The sequence below is a fragment of the Phaseolus vulgaris genome, chromosome 2 (assembly GCF_000499845.2).
Source record: "Phaseolus vulgaris cultivar G19833 chromosome 2, P. vulgaris v2.0, whole genome shotgun sequence".
Taxonomy (NCBI): Eukaryota; Viridiplantae; Streptophyta; class Magnoliopsida; order Fabales; family Fabaceae; genus Phaseolus; species Phaseolus vulgaris.
Genome location: NC_023758.2, coordinates 29899704 through 29916447, shown reverse-complemented (window position 1 = coordinate 29916447; position 16744 = coordinate 29899704). Strand labels below are relative to the sequence as shown.

The 16744-nt window shown below is 27.1% G+C and overlaps 1 protein-coding gene and 1 non-coding gene across 2 annotated transcripts; both read right to left on the bottom strand.

Moving 5' to 3' along the window:
- Positions 1 to 5540: 5540 nt before the first annotated feature.
- Positions 5541 to 6726, bottom strand: LOC137809346 (uncharacterized). The gene has a single exon (XM_068610471.1). It carries the CDS (start codon positions 6309 to 6311, stop codon positions 5541 to 5543), a length of 771 nt encoding a protein of 256 aa, XP_068466572.1. The 5' UTR covers positions 6312 to 6726.
- A 1025-nt stretch (positions 6727 to 7751) lies between these two features.
- TRNAS-GCU (transfer RNA serine (anticodon GCU)) lies at positions 7752 to 7833 on the bottom strand. Its single transcript has one exon. It is a non-coding gene; the product is annotated as a tRNA-Ser (tRNA).
- Positions 7834 to 16744: the final 8911 nt, after the last annotated feature.

Below are 16744 nucleotides of genomic sequence, written 5' to 3'. Positions count from 1 at the left end.
GTCACAAAAAATCTAAGTAGCTTTCACCATAGTGTAACATGCTATCTCTTGTTCTTCTTCTTGAAAGGTAACTTTACATAAGCTTTAGAAAAATGTAGTTGTTGCAAATCCTTTTAGGGCATTGAGTAGCTTCAACTCACTTGAATGTCATTTATTTCTCTAGCAACTTGATAGTGGATTGTGCATTAAATGAACTCCATACAAATTTAAATGTTTTTTCTTCTTTATATCTCTTAGGTAATTGATAGTACTTATCTTCCTAGGTAGCATAACCTTTTGTACCAAAATATGATAAAAGTGCACATCGTACTAAGCAGATAATTGGATCAAATTTGAATAACGTTTGGGTCATGTTGTTGTTAAAAAAACAATGTTTGTTCTATATCCAATGGATCAATTTATGTGACTTGTGCTTGAATATATCTCTTTGGCAACGGAAAGAATTTCCTGTTACATGTAATAAGTGTATATATATTTGACAAATACGATGTTAGCTTAAACTATTCTTAAATAGTCTAAACATATTGATGTCTTATCAGATGTAAAGTAAGATTGCACAATGTTGTATCATCTGACAGACGAAACATTTGTGTCTTTCATGATCTGTTATTGAATGAACCATTCGTCTTACAATCGATGCATGACCATGTTTTATGCTTTATTGTATTTAAACACTTAATCAAAATTATGGACGTTGGACTTTCTCTAACAAAACCTTGTACTTATTTACAAGTTTTCTTCATCTGTATGTTTTCAATTTCAATATCACATCACCTCTGTTTGGAATATTCCTCAGATAAAATCAATCAAAATAAATCAACAACATTAGTTCAATGATGGCGAGACAAGATGACAACGATCAAGTGAAACGCAATGCACGATATATACTCACGAGTTCGCAAATCCAATATGAAAAGGAGTCTTAAATCCTAACATTAAACGAAACAAACGTCATTTTGGCCATTTTTTTCCATAACTCGTTAACTCAGCCTCCAACCCGCAAGTTTGCACCAAATTCATCAAGTCTGTCCAAGTCCAATCCGAGTTTGCCAAAAAATAAATTTACTCACAAGTTAACTAGTGAATCACTACTAGACACTTAAACTCGAAAAGTTGATGAATGAAACTACTGGTTTAATAACCTTACATGTATTTATATTAATAAATAAAATATTAATGGTAGTACGAATTTATAAAATACTTGAATGAAAATCAAAATAATATGAAAAAATTAAATTAAAAATCATAAAATTTCTTTAAACACACTCTTAAACTCATTAATTACAATCTACAACAACTTAATCCCTTTAATAACTAGCTTCATTTTCAATGAGTTGTATGTGACTAGTTAATTACACCTATTCAATATATAGGTAGTTGCAATGAATTCACAATGTGGACTTTGGAAAATAACAATAATAATATCCATCCAACATAAATGCCATCTACTTCAACATTAGCCCTAGCTTGCCACTTGCTCAAAGAGACTTGGTAAGCAGAATTGAAAGACACTTAATGACCAATGCTTAATGTGTGTCCATTGGGAGAAACCAAATGCTATTCCAGATAGATTATTCACTTCCCCACTTTGCCCTTTTCAAATCTGAATTAAAATAAATTATCCTTTACAGTAAACTTTTATGAATTTTTATAACTATTTCAAAACTACGTTTAATTGATTAGTTGTGTAAATTTTCTATTATAAGATTTAAATATATTTTATAATTTCTGAGTAAGTTTTCATTTTGATACTTATGATTTTTTAGTTTTTATCTGTAAAAATTGAAACAGTTTTTCCAGTCGTATAAAACGTATGGATGTAATTAAAATTATTAGTTTTGATCTTTAGTATTTATTTTATGATAGATAAATTATATATTTTTTTTATATTTGTAAACTTTATTAAAACGTTATTTGCTGATATTACATCAGAATATTAATAAATATTACTTTGAATGACTACTTAACTAAGAATAAAAAATAATAATTCAGACTTTGCGTAATTTTGTTGGTGGCTTATGCATTCATTGTGTTGAAGATCCCAGGAAGGAGTGGTTCAGATGATGGGCAAGTGAATTGTACAGTACAGTCACAGTTGCAACCAATGGTTTGTCTCAGAGAATAAGAATATTGTGCAAAAATAATAGGAATATATTGAGGGATTATTTTATTGAAATTGAATATGAAAAATGGAATTGAACTAACTTTTAAAAGCAATTATTGCATGATATTAATGATTTTTTTTAAATGAAATATCAAGAAGGATTTGAGTGAGAGGTGATGTCTGGTGCAGGCTGAGGATGCAACTCAACCTTCCCCAGTTCACAACTCACACTTGTGGGCCCTCTGCTGCAAATTTCTTTCTTCATAGCTTTAACGAAGTTCAAAACCCAACCAAAGATAGAAAAATAAAAAATAAAAGTGGAAAAATAAAAAATAAAAGTGGAAAAATAAAAAATAAAAGTGGAAAAATAAAAAATAAAAAATAAAAGAATGAATCCTGAGAGAATCGAACTCTTGCGGAGAAACCCCGAGTACTTTAGCAGGCACACGCCTTAACCACTCGGCCAAGTAGACAACTTGCTAAGTCAACCCAATTTTGTGATAGTCTTTAAGAATTAAAATCGATGCAGAATAAAAGTGTATAAAAGTTAATGGATTATTTTAGTTAAATGACATGTTATATTTTGGTATAATGGGTATGCCAAATTTTTAATTTTATGATAGAATTTGTTTGAAAATTTATCTCATGCATTTGTATTTATTCAAATGAATCAATTATTTGTATCAGACCCATTTTAATAGCTGAAAGTTAATGATAATTGACTCTTAAATATATCATAAGCTTATACGTAACATTAATGAAAAAAAATAAAAGAAATTATTTTTAAGTTAAAATTAATTTATAAAAATTCTGTCATAAATTTTATATAAGTTAATTTTAACTTGCAAAAATTGTAAAGATTTAGAAAATAACCTTAGATTAGAAGTAATATATTTTAAATGATACCTAAATATTTTATTATTAAAATGAAAATGACATATAAATAGAAAATTCAGTGATTCAGGTTTTATTTTAAAAGAACCACTTGTTGATCAAGAGTGATCAAGTGCTTTGAATAATTCAAATCCTATTTGTTTGATGCAAGGTTGTTGTTGTTGTGTTTTGGGAGGGATCTTGGTAGAATAGGATGTGATCCACTCCTTTGTTGAATCTAAAACTGATGTGATTTAAAACCTTTTAAAAAATAAAGTGTTTTTCCAACTAAGTGAAAAACAACCTGTTTTTTTGTCGAATCAACCGGTTGTTTTACTCTTATGAGTTTTTGAAAAGGTTGAAAACTTGTTTTAGTTTGGTTGACTTAACTGCCAAACCAAACAATCGGTTGAAAATCCTAATAGAATTTTGTTTTGGTTGTTGAATGTGCTTTAAATGATTTTCAATTGAATACGCTCCTTCATTAAATGCTTTGACCAATCTTTGGAAAATATAAATAGTTTGTTTATATTTTCAAACAGTGAAGAGAAACATGTTTGAGTTTTTCAGTTGTGAAAAAGTTGATTTCAAGATTTGAACATTCAGCTTTGGGTTTTCAAAGAGAGTGGAATAGGATTACAATTGTATTGATTTCAGTTTGTTCTATAAACAAGTGTGATGTGCTCTTGAGGTGGTCAAGATCAATACTCTTGGTGTGTGATTCGCCAAAGGAAGTGTGTTTCTTTAAGGGTTTAAGGTCACTACTTTAGTGGTTTGTGTGTTGTAATCTGGTTTGATTACTTAGTGGATTACCCAGTAGTTTTTTAGGGACTGGATGTAGCTCTTACCCTAAATTCATTTAAATTTTGTTTTAAGCTTTTCTGATATAAACAACTGATTGTTTCGAAGAAACAACAGATTTTTTTTTGTTGCTTTGCTGATTTAGTGCTTATATTCTTGGATAACCAAATTTCTGTTATGGATTCACACAAAGAATTTTGTTAAAAATTGAAAAGTTTTCAAAAACCTCTCTTAAACCATTCAACCCCCCACTCGTTTAAGGCCATATATTCTAAAACCACTATTTCTCTAAAAGTTTCCCTTTTCCTTTTTGTCCATTCTCTCTAAAATTATGATCTCCTCACTCATCAGTTTGATGATCAGACTACTGTCCGATCAGAATCTCTTATAGAGTAAGTTTAGTTTTGTTCCTCTTTTTTCATTTTCTCTCTCTTCTCTCTAAGATTCTAACCTCCTCGCTTATCAGTTTGGTGATCGGAGTCTGCCGACTCCTGGCAGTGAACCCTTTTTGTTTTGAGTTAATTTTGATCTTATTAGGTTTATGCTTTGCATATGATTCTTTTAGCTTCAGGGTTAATTTTGTTAACTTAGGGTCCTAGTTTTAGATTTTTATGAGGACTTTGTGGTGCAGGTTAATTACCTTTAGGCTTTTGGTAGATTTGGAGCTCTTAGTGAGCATCTGCTTAAAGTTCAAGTAAAGGAAGCTACTCTTATTCTTTTCAATAGAACCCTAGGTTAGAAGATCTGTATATGAGAGTGACGAAGTCACCATCTCCAATTTTTGCTTGCATGATTATTTCTTTTAAGAGTAAAGTAATATATATTGATTGAAATGGTTGAAGTTGAACCACTTTATGTAATTCATGTGAGAATATGTTTACAATTTTGCTTCCTTATGAACCTTTGCATTCATGACACCAATTACATGTGGATCTTGTGCTAATAAAGCTGAATAAGAATTTTGGTTAGAGTTGTGAATTTTCTTTACATGTAAACTTGAGGAAAAAAAATCTTGTTTTATTTGGTGAATAGTGGACCTTGTGATAGCTAAGTGGATTTTAGGGTCATTTGATCACATTGCAGCACTTTAAATTTCTATCCATGTATTTATTTCATAATATAGGGAATAATTTGAATTGTATTATTGGATTGAGTTAATATATATTGAAAAACTGAACTTAGTTCAACAGTGATCAAGCTTGCATCTTTCAATCTTATTCAAAAGCCAATGTTTTGGTTGTAAATGCATCTCATTCTTGTAGCTTTGTAATTTTTTCACCTGTTTTTCAGTGTATTTTAGATTGTTATTTGATCGCCTTTCTTCAGGAACAATGACTTTGTGTCCAGTTTATGACTATTTTATTTTCTTGTATGTTATATGACATGGATGACAAGTATATTAAGTATGTATCATTGTTGTAATTAAAATTATGGTATAGTTGTTAAATTACTTAAAAGGAGATGTTCGATGAGAAGTGATTGTTGATTTTAGATGATGAATGATTTAAATAACATATATTTGGAACTTAGTTAGTAAATTTTGAGATATGTTTGGATTGTTTAGAAAAAGTTTAAAATATGATATGATTGAATTGTGTATTGATGTGTTATATAAGATATGGAATGATGTGAAAGTGTAATCAAGACATAGTATTTTCAGAAAAAAAAATACCGTGTTGAGATTGTTATTAAGGTGTATTAATTTGTGAGTATCCTGTGAATGAGTTCGACTTTCGGTTGATGAAAGTCAAAGAAAGTTCATTTACTGAGTTTGAGATCTAAAAGAACTGAGTTTGAGATCTAAAAGAACTGAATAAAATTGCTGAATAAAAGCATCTTTATCAATATCCAATTGGTCATCAATATAGCCACCAAATTCTTCATCATCATGAGTATCGTCCGTATCTTGGTGGTGAGATTCAGTATCCTCGTCATCTGCATGTTGTGCGGCGCTACGTGCACGCATTCCAAGCAAGAAATCAGAAATGGAACGAACATTCAGAAGCAGATAGCAGAATAATGCGGCAATTGGAGCTAGCTTTATGCTCATCTTCATCAATGTCACCAACAAACATCCAACCAAGAAGTTACTCACACCAACTTCGAATCCAAGTTGGAGTTGTCTCGACAAGCTCAAAGCCATCAAGGCAAACGCCCCAGTGGAAGTCAGGTTCATCGTTTTCCCATACCTCTTCTTCACTTTCCCTTCTTCCAAGTGCTCTTCCAAAATCGACCACAGAGAGGTAAGCATTAAAACCACAAAACCAACATGTGCTTTCAACAACAAACTTTTCCCATGTTTCCATCTGCATCTTGGAACAAACAGCATCAAGATAAAAGAAAGTGAGCTTACCACGCCGTACACGACGATCTTCAGCGGGTTCCAGTGTCCGAACATGCCTTGGAAAGAGGGGCTGACACCATAACAGCTGAACCCAACTATGCTTGACCCAAAGCCCGTGAGTCTCCACAGCAAGGGATGGATTAGGAGTTTTGATATTGACTTTTGAAAGGCTTCAATATTGTTGGTCATTGTTGTAAGGAAGAATGGGAGGTTCAAACTGAATATGGGAAGAGTTAGAAGTTAGGAGGAGGATTTAAAGTGAATTAACAATGTGGGGACAGAGTTAACACTGCAATACTATGTTCTTGGAAAATGGCTGGAAGGTGTCTTCTTGACCAAAACGATAAGCTTTTTGGGACTTTTTTATTCTTAAACTTTACCATGGTTACTAGGAACTTGCCCTTAATTTCATGAGCTTTGAGGCAACGGAGTGACAGGGTAACAGGTTTTCAACCAAGAAAAACCTTACCTAGCCTAAACTAGCTTCTGTCAACTATATCTCCAAGAATCCTCCAAGAAAGCTGGAAGAGCCAAGAAAGAATCAACACAAGAATCTTTAAACCTTTGGCCAAACCTTGCCTCAACTAACATTTTCCCTACCTAAAAGTACATCAAGATCTTTTCCCAAGCTTGAGAGGAACATCCTTAACTTCCAGAACCATGATGGTTCATAATGTAAAAAATTATGTTCTTAAAATAAACCAATTTTAAATACGTATACTAAAATGTGTTAGGGATTTTTGTTAGGTTGAATGGAGGTGATTCAAGTCGTTTAACATGTGATCTAAGTTTTATCCTAAGAATTATTTGTACGGAATATCAAGAAATGAAGAATTATTTTTTTTTGTGAAAACCAGAACTGCTCAATTTCACAGAAAAAAATCGTATTATTCCTGTGATTGTTTTCCCCTTTATCTTTGCATTGTTCCTCTATTAATTTCCTGCTGGATTACTGGTCTTCCCAATTCATCTGTAAAAATCTCTGACTGTAAAAATGTTTGTCTGTTGTGTACAAACACCCAAAACTCGCACTTGTGGGCCCTTTGCTGCAAATTTTTTTGGAAAATGATCTAATGACAATCTTGCTCCAGTATACAACTTTCTTTCTTTACCTAAAATTTCAACTTTTGTATGAAATAACAAAAATACCTTTTTTTTTATATAATAAATGAAGAGTTGTATAGTGGAGCAAGTTGTCCATATATCATTGCTCAATTTCTTTCTTCATAACTTTAACCAAGTTCAAAACCCAACCAAAGATAGAAATATAAAAAAAAAAGTGGAAAGTGGAAAAATAAAAAATAAAAGTGGAAAAATAAAAAATAAAAGTGGAAAAATAAAAAATAAAAGTGGAAAAATAAAAAATAAAAGTGGAAAAATAAAAAATAAAAGTGGAAAAATAAAAAATAAAAGTGGAAAAATAAAAATAAAAGTGGAAAAATAAAAAATAAAAGTGGAAAAATAAAAAATAAAAGTGGAAAAATAAAAAATAAAAGTGGAAAAATAAAAAATAAAAGTGGAAAAATAAAAAATAAAAGTGGAAAAATAAAAAATAAAAGTGGAAAAATAAAAAATAAAAGTGGAAAAATAAAAAATAAAAGTGGAAAAATAAAAAATAAAAAAATTAATCGTCGCCTGAGAGATTCGAACTCTCGCGGGGAAACCCCATGTACTTAGCAGGCACACGCCTTAACCACTCGGCCAAAGCGACAACTTGTTAAGTTAATATAATTATATTATTTATAATTTGGTGAGAGTGTTTAAGAATTAAAATCGATGACGAATAAAAGTGTATAAAGGTTATGGATTATTTTAGTTAAATGACATCTTATATTTTGGTATAATTGGGTATGCCAAATTTTTAATTTTATGATAGAATTATTTAAGAATTTATCTCTTATACATTTGTATTTATTCAAATGAATCAATTATTGGTAAGGACCGAAAAAAATAGTCTTAGAGTAGATATGGTACAATTAAAATGACACTTGAATATTTTATTATTAAAAGAAAAAAAAGCTATATAAATATAAAGTTAGTTATTTAGGTTTCATTTTAAAAAAATCATCTCTCTAGAAGTTTCTTTTTCCCACTATAAGAAAAATTGGAATTACATACAGTCAAAATCCGTATGTAAGACCCAAAATCCATATATAAAACAGGTTGTTTGGTCATATTATCATTTTTATTATACTTATACATATTAATATAATTTATACATATTAATATAATTTATACATATTAATATAATTTATACATATTAATATAATTAATAATAATAATAATAAAATAAAATATTTATATTATTAATATTATTAATATTATTCATATTATTCATATTATTAATATTTATTAATATTATTCATATTATTAATATTTATTAATGTTATAATTAATATTATTATTAACATTATATTCATATTATTAATATTTATTAATATTATTATTAATATTATTCATATTATTAATATTTATTAATGTTATAATAAATATTATTATTAACATTATATTCATATTATTAATATTTATTAATATTATTATTAATATTATTATTAACATTATTATTAATATTATTAGTATTAATATTATTAATATTATTAGTATTAATATTCATATTATTATTAATATTATTAGTATTAATATTATTAGTATTAATATTATTAGTATTAATATTCATATTATTAATATTATATTCATATTATCAATATTATATTCATATTATTAATATTAATTTTGATATAAATATACATTTAGATATTTATTGTGTGTGTATAGTAATTTTATTTGACTTGAGTAATATTACTTTTATCCGGATATAGATAGATAGAGAGAAAAAGAAAGAAATTATATAATATTAATATAACTTTAATACTATAAATACATATATATTGATTAATATATTTCTTTATTTAATCATTAATTTTTTAAAACTCATGGTTAAATTTAAATTTACTTTCATATTATATATATATTAATATAAAATTATTTGATATCTTATTTTCAAATATAGGTTATTATAGGTAGTTGTGAAGCTTTTGTTAGATGGCTATATAGATGCTTGTATCTTACACTTCTTTTCTGATTTGAGATTCTTGTATAAGGATTGAAATATCCTTAAAATGTTTTGTTTAATTTTTTTTATTCTTTGTCGATAAAAAAAATCTTATTTTCAAATATTTACTTACATAGATTAAAATTGATATAATGTATAATTTTTAAAATATTTTAAATTATAAATTATTTAATCACTTTGTCATTATGATTTATATATTAGTAGAAAGGGTTATTTAGTAACAACTTTTTACATAGATTTATGGAATAATTAATATAGTTTAAACTATAATGGTATGCTAACTAGTAATCTGTATTAGAGGTTTAATTAATAGTTAATGTAAAAGTCATCATTTTATGTTAAAAGATAATATTGTTTGTTGACAATATTCTTTACTATAACACACAAGTAAAACCAACTACCTATAATGAACTTAATTAAGTCAATATGATCGTAAAATAATAATTAATATGATAGTTGATTTTAATGTAATAGGTAATATGATGACTATGAGTATGACATATATTAAATTTGATTCATACTAATAGATAATATAATAAATTATGTTTAGATTCAAGTAGATTATAGATAAATTAAATGTGATTCATATGTTAATATTGTTAGTATCATTAATATTGTTAGTATTATTATTATTGTTAGTATTATTAATATTGTTACTATTATTAATATTATTAATATTGTTACTATTATTAATATTATTAATATTGTTACTATTATTAATATTGTTACTATTATTAATATTATTAATATTGTTACTATTATTAATATTATTAATATTGTTACTATTATTAATATTATTAATATTATTAATATTGTTACTATTATTAATATTATTAATATTGTTACTATTATTAATATTATTAATATTGTTACTATTATTAATATTATTAATATTGTTACTATTATTAATATTGTTAGTATTATTAATAATAATAAGTATAATAAAAATCATAATAAAACTAAAGAATTTGCTTGGTGTAGTGGTTAAGTTTTACTTGGTTGCTGAAGGGTTGCTAAAGGATTGCTGAAGAACCTGGCTTCGAATCCCATTCACTTCTAATTTTATTTTATGGTGCTTATATCCGTATATAATTACATACGGAAAAAATTTTGATTCCCGCTCCATGACGCCAGAAATTACATATAATCCGTATGTAATACCTGTTTTGATAGAGTAAGTTTATTTTTGTTCCCTTTTTCCTTTATTCTCATTCCCTCTGAAATTTTAACCTTCTCCCTCATCATTTTGACGATCAGAGTCTGGCAGTGAACTCTACGAGATTGTCTAATAATGGAAACTAGTTTTATTTATTTTTAAATAGAACCCTAGGTTAGAAGATTCTAGATGTGGGGTGACGTTGTTACCAATGTCAATTGTTTTTGCTTGCATTATTGTCTCTTTTGAATAGTAAAGTAATATATTGATTGAAATAATTAATTTTGAATATTTTATATTGATTTTAAGATGAATAAGTTGTTGAAGGTGTTTGTGATTGAGAATTGAAAGTATTTGAATGATAATATAAATGAGTTGAACTGTTTTAAATATTTTGTTGAATTACTTAGATGAGATGTTTGATGAAAAGTGGTTGTTTGATTTTAGAAGATGATTGATTTAGAGAGCATATATTTGGAACTTAGTTATGTGTTTAAGTGAATTTTGAGATAGATTTGGATTGTTTAGAAAATTTAAAATATTTGGTGTGATTGAATGGTGTATTAATGTGTTACATGAGATATGGAATGATGTGAAAGTGTGATCAAGACATAGGATTTCCAGGAAAGGAAATATCGTGTTGAGATTGTTGTTAGGATGTATTGATCTGTCAGACCCGTAATAAGACATTCTGACTCTACTGATATAATGGAATCGCATAAATGAAGTTATTAAGTTGGTGAGAGTCGATGGAGGTTCATATGACTTTGTCTGGGGTTTGAAATATAATATGGTCTTTCAGGTCATATGAGTTTACCTTGTCATACTAGATAATGAGATTGAGATGTTTATGTGCATGGTTGTGTGGATTCACAGCGAGTAGTATGACAGGTGCAGGTCTCGGGATTCTAATTTCAATACACGAGTTTTTCGGAAGTAGAGTCAAGTGTCTATGTTTTGTGAGTCAGTAGAAGTCGAACATGTGAAAGATGATTTATGAATTTTGATAGACACTTGATGGTTATGTGAAATGTTTGAGAAATTGTATGAGAATTTGTGAATTTTGTGTATCAATTTGAAATTTAAATTATATAGAAAATTTTGTTATAACTAGCTTACCCTGTTTCTTTATCTGTTATGATCATGTTGTACACGGGAGCATATGAGATTGCAGGTAATAGAGCTCCTAAGTGAGCAGCTGAAGGATGTGATAGTTTTAATTTTGAAAAACTTTGTTTGTTTTTAAAACTTTCAAAGTATATATTAAAATCTCTATGAAGAGGGATATTTTTTTTAGATACAATTATGAGATAGTTATATATATTCATATGTTAAATAGATAATGTTGGTTTTACTTTTATTTTATTATATATGGGTAACAAATTAAAACTTTTGAAGTATAAATTAAAATTCCTATGAAGGAGGATATTTTCTTTTAAATACAATTATGAGATAATTATATATATTCATATGTTAAGTAAATAGTATTTCTTTTAAACCCTAAACACTAAATAGTATTTGTTTTACTTTTATTATATATGCATAAAAAATTAGGGATATTACATTATTTATATAGTATCAGAGCACATTCTAATAACTAAAAAAGTCATGTCAACCTTTCATTATTAATAATTGGCTCTTAAATATATCATAAACTTATACGTAACATTAATGAAAAAAATAAAAATAAAATATTTTTAAGTTAAAATTAATTTATAAAAATTCTGTCATAAATTCTATATAAGTTAATTTTAACTTGCAAAAATGATTTATGTTATTATGACAAGTTTGGTATGAAGTAGTTATATGAGAACATAGATTATGAAAGTAGATCCAAATATTCACTTAAAATAATAACTTGCATAGAGATGCTACAATAATGCCCAATTCCATAATCAAAATTGTCGGTGATTCCTGGGAAATCAGCTTCAATCCAGGTGGAAGAAAACCTAGAAAAAGAGTTTGGAAGAAAAAACGTGAGACAAAGTTTTCTCTGCTTAATTTTATGTTTTCAAAATTGGGAAGTGCGTCGAAGTTTAAATAATCTTAAATGAGTACTTATAAGATATTTTTAATATTAATAATAAATATAGGAGTTGCTTAAAATTTAACAAAGTCTTTTTAATATAAATCTAAAACATGACTTCATTAAAATTAAAGAAGTTTATTTGTGTAAATAATTTTTAAAATTTTATGAAATTCATATACTTAAAAACTTCATTAAAAAGATATTTTATTAACAAGAAACTTTTATAATCTATTATTAGAGATATTCAAAGATCTTATAAAATTCCTTAATGAAATTTTATTTTACTTCAAGTAATTTTCATCATGTTATATTATTTCTAAGCTTTTTTTTTAATTTATTAATTTTGACAAAGAATTTTTTTAAATAAATATAAGAAATAAGATTTAAATAAATTTCTATAAATAGGTCATAAATGTTTTTTTTTTCCATTTTATTATAAATGTTATTTTTTAAATATTTTCTCTCTCTAAATTTTATATTATTAAAAAATATTTTTCTTAGATCCAATAGACCTCACAAATCCCTATTTCCCTTCCTTTGTTATCTTCAAATTTTCAATCAAGATTATATCATTCTTCTCATAGTAAACTCCTTATATTTCTGATATACTCATGAAGATTACATTGTCTACAAAAGATACTTTTGACACTTAAGTCAATAACTATTTTATGTAAGACAATAAATGTATAATAATGTCGTATTGAATACCTTTAGATGTATGGACCTAGAAAATAGTTTTAGAGTAAAAGTTGTATAATTAAAATAACACTAAAATATTTTATTATTAAAATGAAGAGTTCATATAAATAGAAAATTATTCAGGTTTCATTTTAAAATAATCATCATCTCCCTATAAAAAGAATTCTCTTATCCTTTGTCTTCTTTCTAGAAAAAAATCTCCATTATATTGACGATTGAAGACCACCTTTGGACTCTTAGCAATGATTAGAGCAAAATTGAACGATCAAAATGTTGATTAGAGTAAGTTCAATTTTGATCCTTTTTCCTTGGAGACATTTTTTAGTTTTCCTGGTTACTTAGGTATATGTGCCTTACATATGAGATATTTGGTCCTATGATTGGTCTTTGTTAGTTTAGGGTCCCATTGATATGTTCATATCATTGATCAGTACTCAGTGGTGCAAGTTAGGTTATCCATGTTTTCTTTAGGAGTTGAAGCTCCTTGTGAGTACTCATAATTGTATTCAAATAAGGGAAACTAGTTTTATATTTTCAATAAAACTTTATACTAGATGATCTGGATGTGAAGGTGACATTGTCACAATTTGAAATTTCTCTCGAAGGAATGTTATATGATGAAAATTGTTTGATTGATATCTTTTGAAAACATAGAGATTGTATTTTTTATAGTTTGGTATTTAAAAGTTGATGTTGATGTTGAAAAGGTTATTGAATGTTGTCGGGTTGTGTTATGAATTATTTGAAGTTTTAAACAGTAATGAAAGTTGGTTGTGTGAGCTTGAATCTGAGTTGAATCCTATTTAAAAATCTTGAGCATATAGATTTGTATGTTGACATATGAGCTAAATGAGAGTACAAGTCAAATTCTCAACAAGGTAGTATCCTATTAATTTTGTAGGTATTACAAAGTACAAAATTAAGCATTGATTTTAGGTAAATATTTGAAATTTAGTTAGTTATATTATTTAAACTTATGATATTTTTTCTCAGGCGACAAAATTTTGCTCAAGCTACACATTTTTGCTCAAGCGAAAATATAACCAAAAACTTACCTTGCTCTCGGATCCATGAAGCAAAAAGGAATAGAAATTGTCTCTCTTTTCAATCATATTTTTGCTTGAGCGAAAATAGTACTATAATTGAACACTCTTTTATGGTTAATTTTTGCTCAAGCAAAGAGATTTTCGCTTAAGTTAAATTTTTTTGTTGACGTTAAAAAACTTATGATTTTGTTTTTTTGGTTATTGCGTAATGATTTTAGTTTATTTAAAAGTGAATGTTTGTTTATACATGTAAAAGTGGATATTTATTTTCAATAATTATATGATATGTGAAGTGAACTATGAATCACGTGGAAATATGATGGAGACATTATTTTCAGGAAAGAAAATATCCTTGAGATGTTTAGGTGGTGTATTGATTTTGAAACTTTGTGAAACATGATCTTACCAAGAATTTAATGTGAATAAGATAAATATTAAGGAAGGAATTTGCATAAATCTTAAAATAGTGTCAAATAACATTTGTATAAATGTAAATGAATTATAGATAAGAGTAAAGAGTTAGACATAATTGAATTTAAGTACAACTACGAAATATCTATTATTTTTGCAAATGTTAAGAGAAATAGTACCTTGAGGATATGAGTGAACTTAGTGGATATCAAATGAGATAAACGGTTGAATAAAAAAATGTGTAACAAAAAATATTCTTTAAATGAAACGAAACTAAGAACCAAAGAAAAAAATAAAATATACATTTTTTAGATTACTTAATAAACTAATGGTTTGCACAATTGAATTCTCAAAATTAAGAGTTGGACATCCTCCCATGATAAAAAATAAATAAATAAAAATATTAAAAAGAAGTATAAATGATCAAATGTGTGTCATATAAAAATGATTTAATTCAATGATTGTGAGTTTTGCGTTTCCCAAAATGCATTACATCATTTGAACAAAATCACACAATAGTGTAATTGAGATTGTGCTTAAAGAAAAAGTATCTCGAGGATCTAAGTGAACTCAATGAATATTGAATAAAGAACTTTATTTGAAAGTTATTTCCCTCCGGTACTTTAAGCTTTCGATAGAGATAGAGATGACTTGCTTTATTGGAACTTCATATGTGAGAAGGCATTCCCCCAAACAGCGCATGAGTTTGATTGCGTGCTACTAAGATAAGAACCTAACAGAACTTTTCAAACAAAAAGTTACAAGTCCTCTTTTCTTTTCTTCTTTTTTTAGTTTTTGTATTTTTTTATAACCTGGATATGGGGTCCTATTATAAGCCGTAGCATTTAAGGCTTAATCACTCTGTATAGAGTTTGTTCTTATTTGGGTGGTATAGAAAGAAAGATGATTCGCTTATGTTCCTTTAGCCTTTCATGGAGATCGAATCCCGACTTTTTCTGACTGATGAACGAAATTAGTGCATGTATCTAGCAAAATTCTGATTCAGAACTGGCATGGACAAAGTCGTTCTATTTCTCATGTAGCAAAAAAATGGTTCTTTAAATGAAACGAAACAAAGGACCAAGGAGAATAATGAAAATATTTTTTTAGGTTACCTAATAATCTAATAGAGTTTTAGTAATTCAAAACGAGGATGAATTTGGGCACTAAAATGGGAAGATGTACCAGGTAAATATGTACATATTTATTCCCATCCTATACTTGATTTAAAAAATTTCATACTTGATGCCATGATTCTAGTCAATTTAAGTGAAACATCTTGGTGAAAACAACTTTTCGACAAAGAAAGAAACAACAATTTATGAGTTGAGCTCAATCTCATTAATGAAATTTGAGAAAAAATGCACATATTCACGAAGAAGAAGTAGAATCATTTTATGTTAAGACATAAGCTCAATCTCATTAATGAAATTTGAGAAAAAATGCACATATTCACGAAGAAGAAGTAGAATCATTTTATGTTAAGACATAAATTGTACAAAACAAGTTTTCTACAAATGTGATCTTATATGGTTAAAGGTCGATGAAAGTCAACAATATTGAAATGATTGAAAACTAACCATAATTTTGGACAACTTGAACAATGTTGTCGACTCTTTACAAAATAAACCTACAAATTGGAATAATTGTTTGAAAAATTTACGAGAACTTGGAACGAAACACATTTAAAAACTTATTATAGTTTATTCATGATGGAATTATGTACTCCTTTTTCTTCACCAGGTTTTTATCCCATAGAATTTTTATTAGCAAGGTTTTGATAAAACATATTCTCAAAGTAACATCTTTATTTTTAAATAACTATATTTTATCCATATTTAATTTTGAATATGTGTTAGAAAATCTTAAGGTTAAATTCATTAGAACCTTTGTGTTTTATCATATAAAGTTTAAGCATAAAAAAATAAATAATTTTTTTTTGTTTAAAAAAAATAAAAAAAGATAAGAAAGAAGTGTTGGGACTTACTTCAACCAAAAAAGAAAAAAGAAAAAAAAACTACAAATACCATAACCTACCCTTTCCTTCTTCAAACTTTTTTTTTCTCCCTCTCTCCACTATCTCTCATTTCTCTCTCTATATATCATCTCTCTAACTTTCTTTTTCTCTACCATATCTCTTTTCTTTATATTTTTCTTTCTTTTTCTACTTGTTATTTAGTTGTGCAATTTATATAATTTCTTTGGATA